At 40.2% G+C, this 14574-nt stretch overlaps 1 protein-coding gene across 3 annotated transcripts in view; it reads left to right on the plus strand.

Moving 5' to 3' along the window:
- Positions 1–14574, plus strand: part of LOC126282102 (pre-mRNA cleavage complex 2 protein Pcf11-like) — a 137074-nt gene that overhangs the window by 108117 nt on the left and 14383 nt on the right. For all 3 annotated transcript variants that reach the window (XM_049981562.1, XM_049981563.1, XM_049981564.1), the window contains exon 15: positions 3737–3898. In XM_049981562.1, the coding sequence (XP_049837519.1) occupies positions 3737–3898 (162 nt within the window). The remainder of the gene's footprint in view (positions 1–3736; positions 3899–14574) is intronic.

Consider the following 14574-nt stretch of genomic DNA (forward strand, 5'->3'; position numbering starts at 1 on the left):
AAAATTTACTGTGTGAAAGCTTTGTGCGTAACTTTTGCTGCAGTTATTGAAGGTGTAAGTTAATAGCCTTGCACCAAATAAGAAAAGTTGGTTTCATCTGCCAGTAAGGTTAGACTGGTGCTTTTGGGGACCCCAAAAGGCAATCTTGTTACAGGCTCCCTGAAGAGGGCTGAAACAATGTCATTCCACAAATATATTAAAAACAAAGATTCCAAGACTTACCAAGTGGGAAAGCGCCGGCAGACAGGCACATGAACAAAACGCACAAACACACACACAGAATTACTAGCTTTCGCAACCGATGGTTGCTTCTTCAGGAAGGAGAGGGAAAGACGAAAGGATGTGGGTTTTAAGGGAGAGGGTAAGGAGTCATTCCAATCCCGGGAGCGGAAAGACTTCCCTTAGGGGAAAAAAAGGACAGGTGTACACTCGCTCGCTCGCGCGCGCTCGCGCGCGCACACACACACACACACACACACACACACACACACACACACACACACACACACACACACACACACAAGCGTCTGCTTGTGTCTGTGTATGTGTGTGTGTGTGTGTGTGTGTGTGTGTGTGTGTGTGTGTGTGTGTGTGCGCGCGTGCGAGTGTACACCTGTCCTTTTTTTCCCCTAAGGGAAGTCTTTCCGCTTCCGGGATTGGAATGACTCCTTACCCTCTCCCTTAAAACCCACATCCTTTCGTCTTTCCCTCTCCTTCCTGAAGAAGCAACCATCGGTTGCGAAAGCTAGTAATTCTGTGTGTGTGTTTGTGTGTTTTGTTCATGTGTCTGTCTGCCGGCGCTTTCCTGCTTGGTAAGTCTTGGAATCTTTGTTTTTAATATATTTTTCCCATGTGGAAGTTTCTTTCTATTTTATTTACATCATCATTCCACAAATAGTTTGATGGAGGAAAAATTAAATAAATTTCTACTTTCTAAAAGAGAAGAAAAAAAAGATTTTAAGTACAAACTATTGGTTGTGTACCATATTTCCCTACCGCTGCTGTAAATGTATTTCCACATCTAAGGAAATTTGTGGCTGGAAATTATTTAGATTCCAGTAAGGAAGTTGTGGCAGTAGGAGATGAGTGTATCTCCCAGATCTTGAGAATCACATTATGGAGATAACTTTCAGACAATATGTACTGTTCAAAGACAGGATCATGTTTAAAAAAATGCATTTTCCTCTCAGAATAACAGACTTTCCTGCGAGGCATAGAAGTTTTCATCTTGATCTTGCGTTCTATTCTTTGACCAAGATTAGACTTCATTTTACAGTACTTCTGGTGTATGTTATAAGCCTGTGATGTCTGCGAACACCAAGTGTGATAGTTGCCTGTTAGTTTTGTGTCTGACTTACATAAAATACTCTTTCTTTCAGTCACAATATTATGAAAAGGATAGTTTCCAGAATGAGATTTTCACTCTGCAGTGGAGTGTGCGCTGATATGAAACTTCCTGGCAGATTAAAACTGTGTGCCCGACCGTGACTCGAACTCGGGACCTTTGCCTTTCGCGGGCAAGTGCTCTACCATTTGAGCTAGCTTCGGTAGCTCAGATGGCAGAGCACTTGCCCGCGAAAGGCAAAGGTCCCGAGTTCGAGTCACGGTCGGGCACACAGTTTTAATCTGCCAGGAAGTTTCAAAAGGATAGTTGTTGCTCATCATATAGCAGAGATGTTGAGTCATAGATAGGCACAAGAAAGTGAGCTTTTGGCCAGCAAAGCCTTTGTCAAAAATAGATAGCATACACTCGCACAGACTCCTGCAAATGCAACTCGCACACACACGACCACAGTCTCTGGCTGCTGAGGCCAGACCGCAAGCAGCAGTGCATGATGGCAGATACAACTAGGTGTTGGGAATAAGGAGGAGGCTGGGATGAGGAAGAGGGAGGGGTGGTAAAGTGCTGCTTTTGGAGTGTACAGGGACGAGGTGAAAAAGAGAGGGTACGCGGGATCTAGGTGCAGTTAGGAGGAGGAGGGGGGGGAGGTTTCGGGAAAGGAGAGAAGTAAAAAGACTGAGGATGTGTTGGTGGAACAGGCTAGGTAGGTAAGAACAGTAACTAACAAAGGGTGAGGCCAGGAGCATTATGGGAGTGGAGGATATATTGCAGGGAGAGTTCCTGCCTGCGCAGTTCAGAAAAGCTGGCATTGGCGGTAAGGATCCAGATAATGCAGGCTGTGAAGCAGTCACTGAAGTGAAGAACATTGTGTTGGGCAGTGTGCTCATCAATTGGGTGGTCCAGCTGTTTCTTGGCCACAGTTTGTCGGTGGCCATTCATGCGGGCAGACAGCTTGTTGGTTGTCGAGACCATGTAGAATGTAGTACAATGGGTGGAACCTAGCTTGTAGGTCACACAACTGATTTCACAGGTGACGCTGCCTTTTGATGGGATAGATGATGCTTGTGGCTGGACAGGAGTAGATGGTGGTGGGAGGACGTATGGGACAGGTCGTGCACCTAGGTCTATTGCAGGGATATGAACCATGAGGCAAGGTGTCGGGAGCAGGGGTTGTCTAGATATGGACAGGGGGTTTGGTGGGTGGTGGAATACACCACTGTGAAAGGGGTGTGAAGGTATGTGGGTAGGACATTCCTCATTTAAGGGCATGGTGAGAGGTAGTCGAAACCCTGGCAGGGACACTAATTCAGTTGCTCCTGTCCCTGGTGGTACTGAGTCATCAGTGAATTTGAACCAGGTGAGGGATATGGGATTCTGGGTGTTTAGGAAGGATTCTGCTAGATGGCCTATGAATAGGTTGACATAGGGTGGTGCTGTACGGGTGCCCATAGCCATACTCTAGATTTGTTTGTAGGTAATGCCTGCAAAGGAGAAGTAATTGTGGATGAGTATGTAGTTGGTCACAGCGACTGGGAAGGAGGTTATTGGTTTAGAACCCGTTGGTGTTGGGAAAGGTAATTTCAGTAAGGATGTGTGCATTAGAGATGTTAGTGTAAAGGGAGGTGGCATCAATAGTGACGAGCAGGGCACCATGTGATAAAGGAACAGGAACTGTGGAGGATATGATTATTATATTTTATGTAGAAGGGTGGGTTGTGGGTAATAGGCTGAAGGTGTTAACCTAAGAGAGCAAAGATTCACTCAGTGTGGGCAGAGTAACTGGACACCATGGGAAGTCCAGGTTGGTTAGGTTTATGGACTTTAAGAAGCATGTAGAGGATAGGAGTGTGGGGAGTGGTAGGGGTGAGGAGAAAGATAAGACTACAGGGAGAGGCTCTGGGATTGGCCTAATGATTTGAGGAGAGACTTATTTCAGTCACCTGCAGTGACAGCTCAAACTCCCAAGTTAGTGGAATATTAAAGATTTCTTTCTGATTGTTCTGTTTGTAATCTCGTAGTTTTTAACATCCCATTAACACCAATTTCATCCCCAACTTCATTGCCCTCATTTTGAAACTGCCAACTATCTGAAGTGTAAAGTTACCTGCCTTCTGTGATTATCTTCTTTCTTTTTGATGATTTATGGAATTATGGGTGATCCTCTTTATTGCATTTACAGAAGATAAATTTTATCAAAAAATGAGAAGTAAAAAGTAAAATCAAGGAGGAGGGTGATGGTTGAGGAGGAGGAGAAGGATGGGAGAGGGGAGCTAGCCACAGAACAAAACAAGATACACCCAGAACTTATATATTTGCCAGTTTATTGATGTAGATATTTGAAAAATTAGTACCTTGGATAATAATTAACACATACTTGAAACATTTACCATACAGGTGCATCATCGCGGCGGAAGGTTGAACGAGAACAGGGACGAGATTCTCCAGAAAGTTCAGGTGCCAGAAATTCACCAACAGTTGGCATAACGACGACTATAGATAATGCAGTCTCATCTTTTGGTACTGTTCCAGCATTAACTGCCCAGCGCCCAACTCCTGGTAAGGATGACATCAATTTTTACATGTAGTTTTGGTAAAACTAATTTTTAAAAAAGCCTTTGTAGTTGGTTTATGTAAATGTCTCTTGTTTGAAGAGGAAAAACAGATGACACTCTTGAGATAAAGCTGTTAAGAAAAAGCTGAAGAAGAGATATTGCAAAAACTTCAGCAGTGCAAGTGTGCAATTTTTAAGATAATTTGGTGTGCAAGAATGTGAACACATCGGAAGTAAATTTGAAGACAACAGATCATTAAGTACATAATCTTACATGCATTGCGACATAAGACTAGTGGTATCATAAGACAAAATACTTAAGAGTGGCCATCATGAAATTGACACCTAAAGATCACTTCTGCTTCCTGCAGTCCAACGACACCAAGCACTCTGGTTTGCTCGCCTCATAGCTTTATTGTGTTGTGTACACTTAACATGTACAGTTAATAGCGCAGTTGGCCAGTACCAGCAGAATGTTGTGTGTTTCTGTGCGGTATTGTGTGATTTCACGGTGCATTGACATGTGTTTGGTAGCGACTGAAATGCAGGAGCGAGGGCATATGCATAGCATTACTTCGGTCAGCGTGTGTAAAGGGTGAGAATGCATTAGAAAACAATCTAAAATAGTCATATTAAATGTACTGAAGATTTTTTACTGATCTGGCCAACAGTGAAGCAGCCAGGAATGGTGTAAATTCCATGCAAATTCACTCCATATTAATAGTGAAGTAAATACTATGACAGAGGAGAATATCTGATGGATAGAAACATACAATGTGATCTCTGTAAAAAAAGGGGGGGGGGGGGCGGTGGCTTGGAGACCGCAGTTTGTTGTCTTCTCTGCTCACTTGGATTTTGATTCAGAAATTTGTAATGGACTGCAGGTACATTGCAGTAGCAGGAATGAAGTTTTGTGTAAAATGCACCCACTTTTGTTGCTTATATAAAATTTAACAGTTTCACATAACTACACACAAAATATATTTTGCTTTACTTAAATGGAAATATTAGCTTGAAAGTACCTACAGTTACTTTTGCATAGTGTTTATCAGAGATTTGGGTGATAGGTACAGAGAGAGTAAGAGCTGCAAATAAAATCTTTTTGAGCAGTCGGGAATATTCTCGGTCGTATTAAGGTGAGCTGTCGGAACTAAAATCCTGGCGATGGCGTAAAAGTATTTGCGCACTGCTGTGAAAAGAGACTGTTACAAATAAAATGTGTTCATAGGTGACACAATACAGTAATAGTGCCTCAGATGTTACCCAACTCCTGTATAATGTTTTTTGACAGTCTGGGAGAATGCAGGCAAGCAGTAGAGTAGAATCACTTCAGGCAGTCTCCCTGGTCATTGTTCTTGGATTGCATCTGCAAGACATTTCAATTGTTGCCAATAAGTGTCAGCAGTGACGGTTGCACTACGGGGAAGCAATTCATAGTACACCACATAGTCACTTTTCCATCAGGTGCATAACATTATCTTCGGTGGAAACGTGCAGGTCTTTGTAAGGGGAGTTGCTGCTTTGTTTGGGCTCATCCATTCCTTCTTTTCTATATCTTAAGATAAAGACACCGTTTCTCACCACTGTAATGATACAGAGGAGGAATGGTCAGGGTTGTTCACAAGCCAATTGACGAAGAGCAAGCAGAGACGCACATATGGCCACCTGCTGCTTTTTGTACTTTGGCTTAGAGCATAAGAGGTACCCAACACTTGATTTTTGAACTTTCTCCACTGAACGCATTTGTCACACAATGATGGTATGATCACAGTTCATCACCTTTGTCAATTCTTGAGTATACTGATGAGGATAATTGTGAATTGATGTGTTTAAACAGCCTTCATCAGACCTCAAACTTCCTGAACATGGGGAATCACTAAAGTCATTTAACATCAAAATGATCCTCCTCAAAACAAGGAAACCATTTTATTCCCATGCTCTGTCCAACAGCATTATCCTCATACACAGCACAAATGTCTCTGGCTGCCTCTACTGCTGTCACCTCTACATTGAACTCAAAACAGAATAATAATAATAAAAAAATGTTCAGATTTCTCTCTAGCATCCACAGTTCCACTTACTGTTTCCAAATGAAAATATGTAAACTCAAATAGCAACAGTGTACAAAAAATAAATAAATAACTTGGCAACTGATAAGTTTGCCAGAACACTGACAGGCAAAACAAAAAAGTCTATGAACGTACGCATCAACCTAGTATTTTTTATTACTGAATACTGTTTTTTCACAATAAAATGTATATCACGTGCATCTACAGACTTTTAGAATGTTCATTTACTATTTTCTGTCCAAGTACATCTGTCATTCTGTTTTTCCCGCAGGTTAAAGCAAGAAATATTTTTCTTAATAATTTCTTGTAACGATAATTTTTATTTTATTTATTTATTTAATTTCCTGTGGCAGTTGGCAAAAATTTTTTACTTTTGGAAAGTACTACACTAAAAAGGAGAAGTCTGATAATTGTTTTTTGGAATTTTAACTAACTCTTGATTTATGACTGGCAATGTTGTGAATCTTGCTAGTTTGTTGAGCCCAATAGTAGGTAGGTGTGAACACCACATTAAGAACTCTGCAGATTTCTTAAGTCGATTGCAGGGATTGCATTTGAATAACTCTGATATTTTAGTCAGTTTTGATGTGGTTTCTCTTTTCACTCGCATTCCTCTGTCTGATTCGTTGCAGGTAATTGAGGTTAACTGTGGTGTAGAGTTAATAAATTTGTTTCGACGTGTGCTGACTTCAACTTTTTATTCAATGGTCAGTACTACGAACAGACTGATGGAGTTGCAATGGGAAGCCTGTTGTCATCTATGGTGGCCAATTTGTTTATGGGGGACTTAGAGGAACGTGCATTGGAGTCAGTGATCTTGAAACCTGCATGTTTTTTCGGATATGTAGACGACACTTTTGTTGTGTGGCCTCATGGTAGTGAGAATTTAAACCGGTTTTTGGAACATCTGAATTCAATCCACCTGAATATTCAGTTCACTATGGAGGTGGAAAAGAATGGATGCCTTCCCTTCCTTGATGTGTTGGTCAAAAGGAAGACTGATGGTACGTTGGGACATTCTGTTTATAGGAAGCCCACCCACACTGACTTGTATATGCGAGCTTATAGTTGTCACCATCCAGCTCAGCGTGAAGGAGTACTTCGCACCTTGGTTCACAGGTCCCACGTTATCTCAGCCCCTGAAAGTTTGGCACATCTCAAAGTCACCTTTTGTCAGAATGGTTATAGTGAGAGGCAGATCAAACATGCGTTGCACTATCAGCCTTCTGTGCAATGGATGAGTGACGATAGCAACGAAGTGGCACCTAAGTCTACGGCCTTTTTGCCTTACGCAGGAAGCATTTCGAACAGGATTGGCTGTATTTTGCGGAAATACGATGTGAAATGTGGTTTTCGACCACCTTCTAAGATTAAGGCCCTGTTGGCGCCTGTAAAAGATGATCTTGGTTTGCTTAAGGCTGGAGTCTATCGTATTCCTTGTAGTTGTGGCATGTCATACATTGGTCAGACAATCAGGACTGTGGAAGACCGGTGTATTGAACATAAGCGTCACACACGCATACAACAGCCGAGCAAATCCGCTATTGCAGAACATTGCCTTGACACCCGTCATGCTATGGAGTACAACAATATGGAGATTCTGGCTTGCACGTCCAGCTATTTGGATAGTGTTATTAAGGAAGCTGTTGAAATCAGACTATCAAGCAACCTTATTAACAGAGGTGGTGGATTTTGTTTAAATGCTGCTTGGAATCTGGCTCTGTCTCTCCTGATATTTCTGATGTTGGTTATCTTTGGTTGTGTTGACACTTGGTCTGTGTGTGGTGTCTTCCTTGTTTCTCCTCTGTGAACCGAGGTATTAAATTTGCTTGCACATTTTTTCTTCCTTGCATTTGTACCTTGAGAATGGCAGAGTGTGCTCCTGTCGAAGTATCGGCGGTGTTCGACGACGTCACCCGGCAGCAAACCCGTAAGTTATTTGAACATGAATCATGGTTTGCACATGTGGTTCTCTGCATAATGCAGGGAGCACTGTGGCAAAAGAGGCAGAACAACACATATTAAAACATCATGCAGAGTACTTTCTGCCTGGACAGAACACTTACATATAAGATGTAGGTACCATAAACATACAACACATTGGCAACAATTTTGTCTCATTTACTCTTATCACTATCAGTACCAGTATTCACTTCATCACTCTCACTTCTACTTCTTCTCTTCATTATCTTTCCCCAGCACTTCATCCTCACTGTGTATTCAATTTGCAGCATTTCTTGGACCCCTTTATGATGGGCTCTGATGATAATGAGGACTTTGAAGCAAGAATCCACTCTGTCATGGTCTTCTTCCAGGAGCCAGTCTGAATACATGTTTTGGAGATTGTCCTTGAAAGGATTGTTTATGGCCACATTTAATATCTGGGTCATTCCATGTCATGGGGACCAGTGGTCCCCACTCGACCATCTCCAAATCTAATGAAATTGGCGTGGAGGTTGTATCCGGTCTTTCATGGTTATACCGTATTTCCTTGAATCTAAGCCGCTCCTGAAAAGAGTCTCGAATTCAAGGGGGAAAAAAAAGTGCTGAATCTAAGCCGCACCTGAAATTGAGACACAAAATTCAAGAGGAGGCAAAAGTTTTAGGCCACATCTCCAAATCGAAACCAAGTTGGTCCATTGCAATATGAGACACAATTTAGATCGAATGAATGACGATACAACTACAATAGTTTGGTTCCAGTCGTAAGCTTAGCACTTAAGCTTTACCAGGTAGCCATTGCTATGTGTTAGGCGCTCCGACCATACTTATCTGATAAGTGCCATTTTCTTTGTTATAGGTGTTTACGTCACTCTAAGCTGAAAATGCATTACTGTACTGTGTCATGCATTGTTTGTCGCATTCTGATACCGCGTGTTTATGGCCTGTCGTCGCTCGCGACATGGCTTGTTTTTGTGTGCACTAACGCCGCTTACAATTAAAAAAAAAAAAAGGCAAGAGACTGCTATTTGTTGTTACTTACACTGTTGCTTTCTTTGATAATGATCAACAAGAAGCAAATAATAGACTGTGTATGATAGATGATGTTCTGAACGAGAGTTTAGCGAAAAATTTTCTCCGTTTGAAAATCTTTGCAGGCACAGCCTTATTACATTACATTCTGCGCAGAAATTAGTCATCTTAGATTTAAAAATTTAGTCAACTGCCGTGCCTCATTTTTGACAGTATCACTATTCGGCATAAGAATAATAGGAATATAAACATGATATGATATGTATATTCTTCTGCGTTTGCTATTGCCTCACTCTAGTTTCGTAGTTTATTAGGCAGACAGGATTTAAATGAGACAGCAGCAAACACGAAACAATACATGGGAAAATGTTTATATTCATATTATTCTTATGGTGAAGAGAATACTTCATGAGAGTCACAATTCATAAAAGTTCATATCAGCAACAATCTCTTCTCATAGGTAGGAAAAAATTCAGAATGTAGAGTTGGCCATGTTGACAAACACCCCCAAACAGTCTTGCCAGTCGGATTTTCGTAATTGAAATACTGCGACATTCGAAGATGAACAATACGGAATTTGTATTTACTTCGTTGGATAATGTACGAAAATGCAGTGGTCGAAATTCGGGGTGGAGAAAAAAAGCTCTTCTTCCACCCACCCCCTCCTCTTCCCCCCCCCCCCCCCCCCCCCCCCCCAAAGCGTGCCTTTGTAGCACTACATATATTCGACGGTAGTAGAAGTTAGTTGTGACGGCACCCACCAAAATTTTTCTGAACTTCCGCTTGCTTTGTACTCGGCATTGTTCCATAATAAAATGCACTGTTGTCATTTTGGCTACAGATGGTAGTTGTGTTGTTGCAAGTAGCTTAATGTTTGTAAGAAGACAAGGTAGCGGATATAATCTGCAGCCTAACTTTTCAAGGATGAAATTTGATTAAAAAGTGTGTTTATTTTTGGTCCAGCACAGTAAGTATTGAAGGAAGGGCATAGTTGTAGACTTTCCAAAAACATCGATTATGATGAGTGAAATGAAGTCCAGTGTTTCTACTTCCCAGGCAGGTACCAGCCCTAATTGTGTCAGAGGCTAAACAAAGGAAAAAAAAAATCATGTAAATCTAATTACATAATAAACAAGTCCCTGACAAGTACTTTGATGCTTAAAAAAAAAGTACCTTGAAAAGTAAAAGCAGGGTTTCAGTGTTTTTTACAAGCCACTTTACAGTACCTAGCAGTGCTTATTTCATACTTGAGCTGGGGGGGGGGGGGGGGGGGGGGGAGGAATGTCTGTCTAAATCACTCTGTATGCACACTTCTCTCTCTCTCTCTCTCTCTCTATCTATCTATCTATCTATCTATCTATCTATCTATCTATCTCTCTCTCTCTCTCTCTTACTACGTTCTTGTGATCCTTATGCACAATATATGATGGTGGCATCAGAATGGTCAAATGTTTGTCAAATACAGGTCCTCTAAATTTATCTAACAGGGTTTCGAAAAACTAAGTTTTTCCCCATTGGAGGATTTCCTGAGCATTTCTTTTACACCTTTGTATGTTACAATCCTAGCAGCATGTCTCGGAATTCTTTTGATATCTGTGGTCATGCCTACTTGATAAGGACTGCAAACACTGGAACAGTACTCTAGAATTGATTGCTCTAGCATCTTGTAGACAGTTTCCTTTACAGATGCCTTGCTCTTTCTCATAATTCTTGTAACAAATCACATTCTCAATGATAGGTGGAAAATAAATGGGATTTTAGGAAATGCATTCCTTTTTGCTGTTTATCTGCCTAAGATTCATATGAAGAAGCTGAAAATTACCGGCTTCTAGCTCATAGAAACTCTTTTGAACACTAGTTTCTAGCAAAATTATGTCCCGAGATCGTTTTCTGCTAGTTTTAAGAATTCCCGCAACGAAGGAGACAGGTTATTTGCCACAAGGAACGTAGTTATGAAAGTTCATGTGGCATTCCACAGCCAAAACATTGAAAATCACTTCCACAATTTGGAGAAAGAGGTGGTATAGCAACAACAATCATGAAACTGTTTAACATTTGGTATATGTTTCTCAAGCTTCATAACTATATAGCAACAACAGTAAAACTTCATAGGAACAGGTGCAGTGTGTGAAAATCACAAGATGAACTGAAACTTGTGTGATGCTTTCCATGTAGTAAAGTATTATGGTCAGAGAGAATTGTAATACCGTAGAAATGTTATAGATGGAAAAACTGATAGACAAACTGGTGAAAGAATCAAGAAACCACAGTGTGATCCAGATTGCAACTCTAGTATAGAAGCAGCTGGCTGTACTGTCATACTATTGGGTTGCAAAATCAATGCAGAAGACTGAAGTGGTGGTAGAGTTTTTTTCCACAGACCAAAGGCAAGATGAAAATATGCAAATAGCAGCGGAGTGTCATGTGTTGCTGGTAAAATAATTTGTTGGAATGTATGTCATAGAAAAGAGTAAAAGCAACAGAGGAAGGTACTCTGATGTCTAGAATGTTCTAGGGTTTACTCCAAGACACTTCTCAAATATTATTGTGAATGACCACGTTTCGTAAAACAGTAGTTTTTTCAAAACAGGAAGCACATCAAAACATTAGGTACAAATGTAGAAAATAAAGTAGACAGCTAAATGCAGTGCCATGGATATAAATAAAACAGAAAGAAACTTCCACATGGGAATATATATATATATATATATATATTAAAAACAAAGATTCTAAGAATTACCAAGCGGGAAAGCGCCGGCAGACAGGCACAATGAACAAAACACACAAACACACACACACACAGAATTACTAGCTTTCACAACCGATGGTTGCTTTTTCTCTTTGCCTTTAAATATGTTTGCTTGTGTGTGTGTGTGTGTGTGTGTGTGTGTGTACACCTGTCCTTTTTTTCCCCTAAGGGAAGTCTTTCCGCTCCCGGGATTCGAATGACTCCTTACCCTCTCCCTTAAAACCCACATCCTTTCGTCCTTCCTGAAGAAGCAACCATCGGTTGCGAAAGCTAGTAATTCTGTGTGTGTGTTTTGTTCATTGTGCCTGTCTGCCGGCGCTTTCCCGCTTGGTAAGTCTTAGAATCTTTGTTTTTAATATATTTTTCCCATGTGGAAGTTTCTTTCTATATATATATATATATATATATATATATATATATATATATATACCAAGCGGGAAAGCGCCGGCAGACAGGCACATGAACAAAACACACAAACACACACACACAGAATTACGAGCTTTCGCAACTGGCAGTTGCTTCGTCAGGAAGGAAGGAAGGAGAGGGAAAAATGAAAGGGTGTGGTTTTTAAGGGAGAGGGTAAGGGGTCATTCCAATCCCGGGAGCGGAAAGACTTTTTAACATATTTTTCCCATGTGGAAGTTTCTTTCTGTTATATATATATATATATATATATATATATATATATATATATAGAAGCAAAGTAAAAATATAGTAGTGATTCTGTCAGTGCCAGTACAAAGGTGGCATCAAAAGGAAGAATTATTGCATGGACAATCACACAGACCTCACCAATTTCATATGCTGTAATATCTACTTTGTTCATGAAGTACAAAAATTAAGAATGCAGTGTATATAGTGTAAATGATACAAAATTACAGATAATTGTTCATTTCCAGTGTAGAACCACTTCTCGGACACAAATGAAAAGTATCCCTAGAACTAGATTATTTGCTTTTGGAAGTTGTGTACAGAAATGTTATCAGAGTTCGTGTGCATGAAATTTAGTGGTAAACTATACATCATTTGAATTTGAAGCTCTACCAGCAATCATGTTTACAGACGAAAATTACTAGATTTCAGATGTGTTACACCAGGGTACGTATACGTACACACACACACACACACACACACACACACACACACACACACATCCTGGATTTGTCAGTTAAAAACACACTTTTCCTGGCTGAAGATACGCACTTTTCCTGGCTGAAGATACGCACTTTTCCTGGCTGAAGATACGCACTTTTCCTGGCTGAAGATACACACTTTTCCTGGCTGGAGATACACACTTTTCCTGGCTGGAGATACACACTTTTTCCCTGGCTGGAGATACACACTTTTTCCCTGGCTGGAGATACACACTTTTTCCCTGGATGAAGATACACACTTTTTCCCTGGCTGAAGATACATGTTCTCGTGTTACATAACCGTATACTTTCCCTTGAAATTGTAAAACTTATCTATCCTTTGAATGGCAAAGATTTTATACACCGGTCTATAACTTCCCGGCACTTTACGAAGTGAAACCCAGCAAAAAAATAAGCGTCTTGGAAAGATCTTTGATGCATAGCAACATGCACACAGCATATTTTCGTATTACAAAAGTATAAATGCCAATTCCACCAAACAGAGATTGTTAGTTTCCAAAGCATTGAAATGGAGATAGCAACATGTTTTTGTCAGCCAATTATAACTCACATCATGTGGTCTCACCAGCCGATGACTGTAGATATTCTTAGTATAGGACATGTGATATAGTCGGGCAGTAGCAACATCACTGTTAAGCAGTGTGAACACACAAGTAGGAAAACTCATGGTTTACATTAGTATACATAAAGTATAGCTACATGAAAAGCTAAGCTTTCACATACCAAACACAATTGTGCCAGTAAGATTTTAAATAATGACATTAATGTTTGGTCTTCTGGGCCTGAATTTTTTCTATGTAGCTGGTCTTCAAAGTGTTGGTTTAAAATGAGAGTAAAAGGTGTGTGATTTATGAAATTAATTGCTCATTCCCACCTTTAACATAATTCATCTTCATTCGCTGTATTTTCCTGTGACCAGTCAGATTCATTTGATCAGCTCCCAAAGAGTGCCAGATGTTACTGTACATGCGCAGGTATGATGACATTGGAATTGTTTGCTCTAATCATATTCCTTTTGTTGTATTTCTGTATGGAACTTTGTGTAGTGGGGCATGATGTGATTATGTGCAGCACCGCCACATTTTGTTTGGAGGGGACATACGGAATTACACTTCTTCAGGCAAGTGTTTTAGTCCTTGGCACAAAATTCATTTCACAATGCGAAAGTGCCATAATATTTTTGTATGTGGTGACTCACACTAGATCGCGTGTTTTTTTTTCTTCTTCTCTTTTTTTTATTTATAAATTCGTGGTTTGCAATATTGTTATGTAGACATTTCTAATCAAATTTACATCCAAATAGCAGTGCAAAAAAGCTAATAAGAAGGAATATAAATTTCTTGCAAAAATAAAAAAAGGTATTTCTGTACACCATAACTAAGAACAAGGAGCTTTTCATGACTTGCTCAAACTATATAAAAATTTATAAGGTTATTTGGGAAGCCAAGAAACTGTATAATAGGCAGTTACAGTGATGAAACACTGTGTGCTGCCAGCTACAACTTACTAAAGAATGGCGTTCTGTAAGTTTAAGATGTAAACAACACAAATTAAGAAATAATATCAAGCCTAGAGGAGTAAGAGATGAATGTTGAAACATGTCTTGTGACCGAAGAACGTGTTTCATGGAAGGCAGATGTGTGCTAAAGCTTTTGAGTGTGGCTTTTGGGAAAGCCAATTTTCTTGGAGTATCTGTAGTATATTGTAACAGGTTCTTTATTGTGGCATAGTACCAT

Source organism: Schistocerca gregaria, chromosome 7 (assembly GCF_023897955.1).
Source record: "Schistocerca gregaria isolate iqSchGreg1 chromosome 7, iqSchGreg1.2, whole genome shotgun sequence".
Lineage (NCBI taxonomy): Eukaryota > Metazoa > Arthropoda > Insecta > Orthoptera > Acrididae > Schistocerca > Schistocerca gregaria.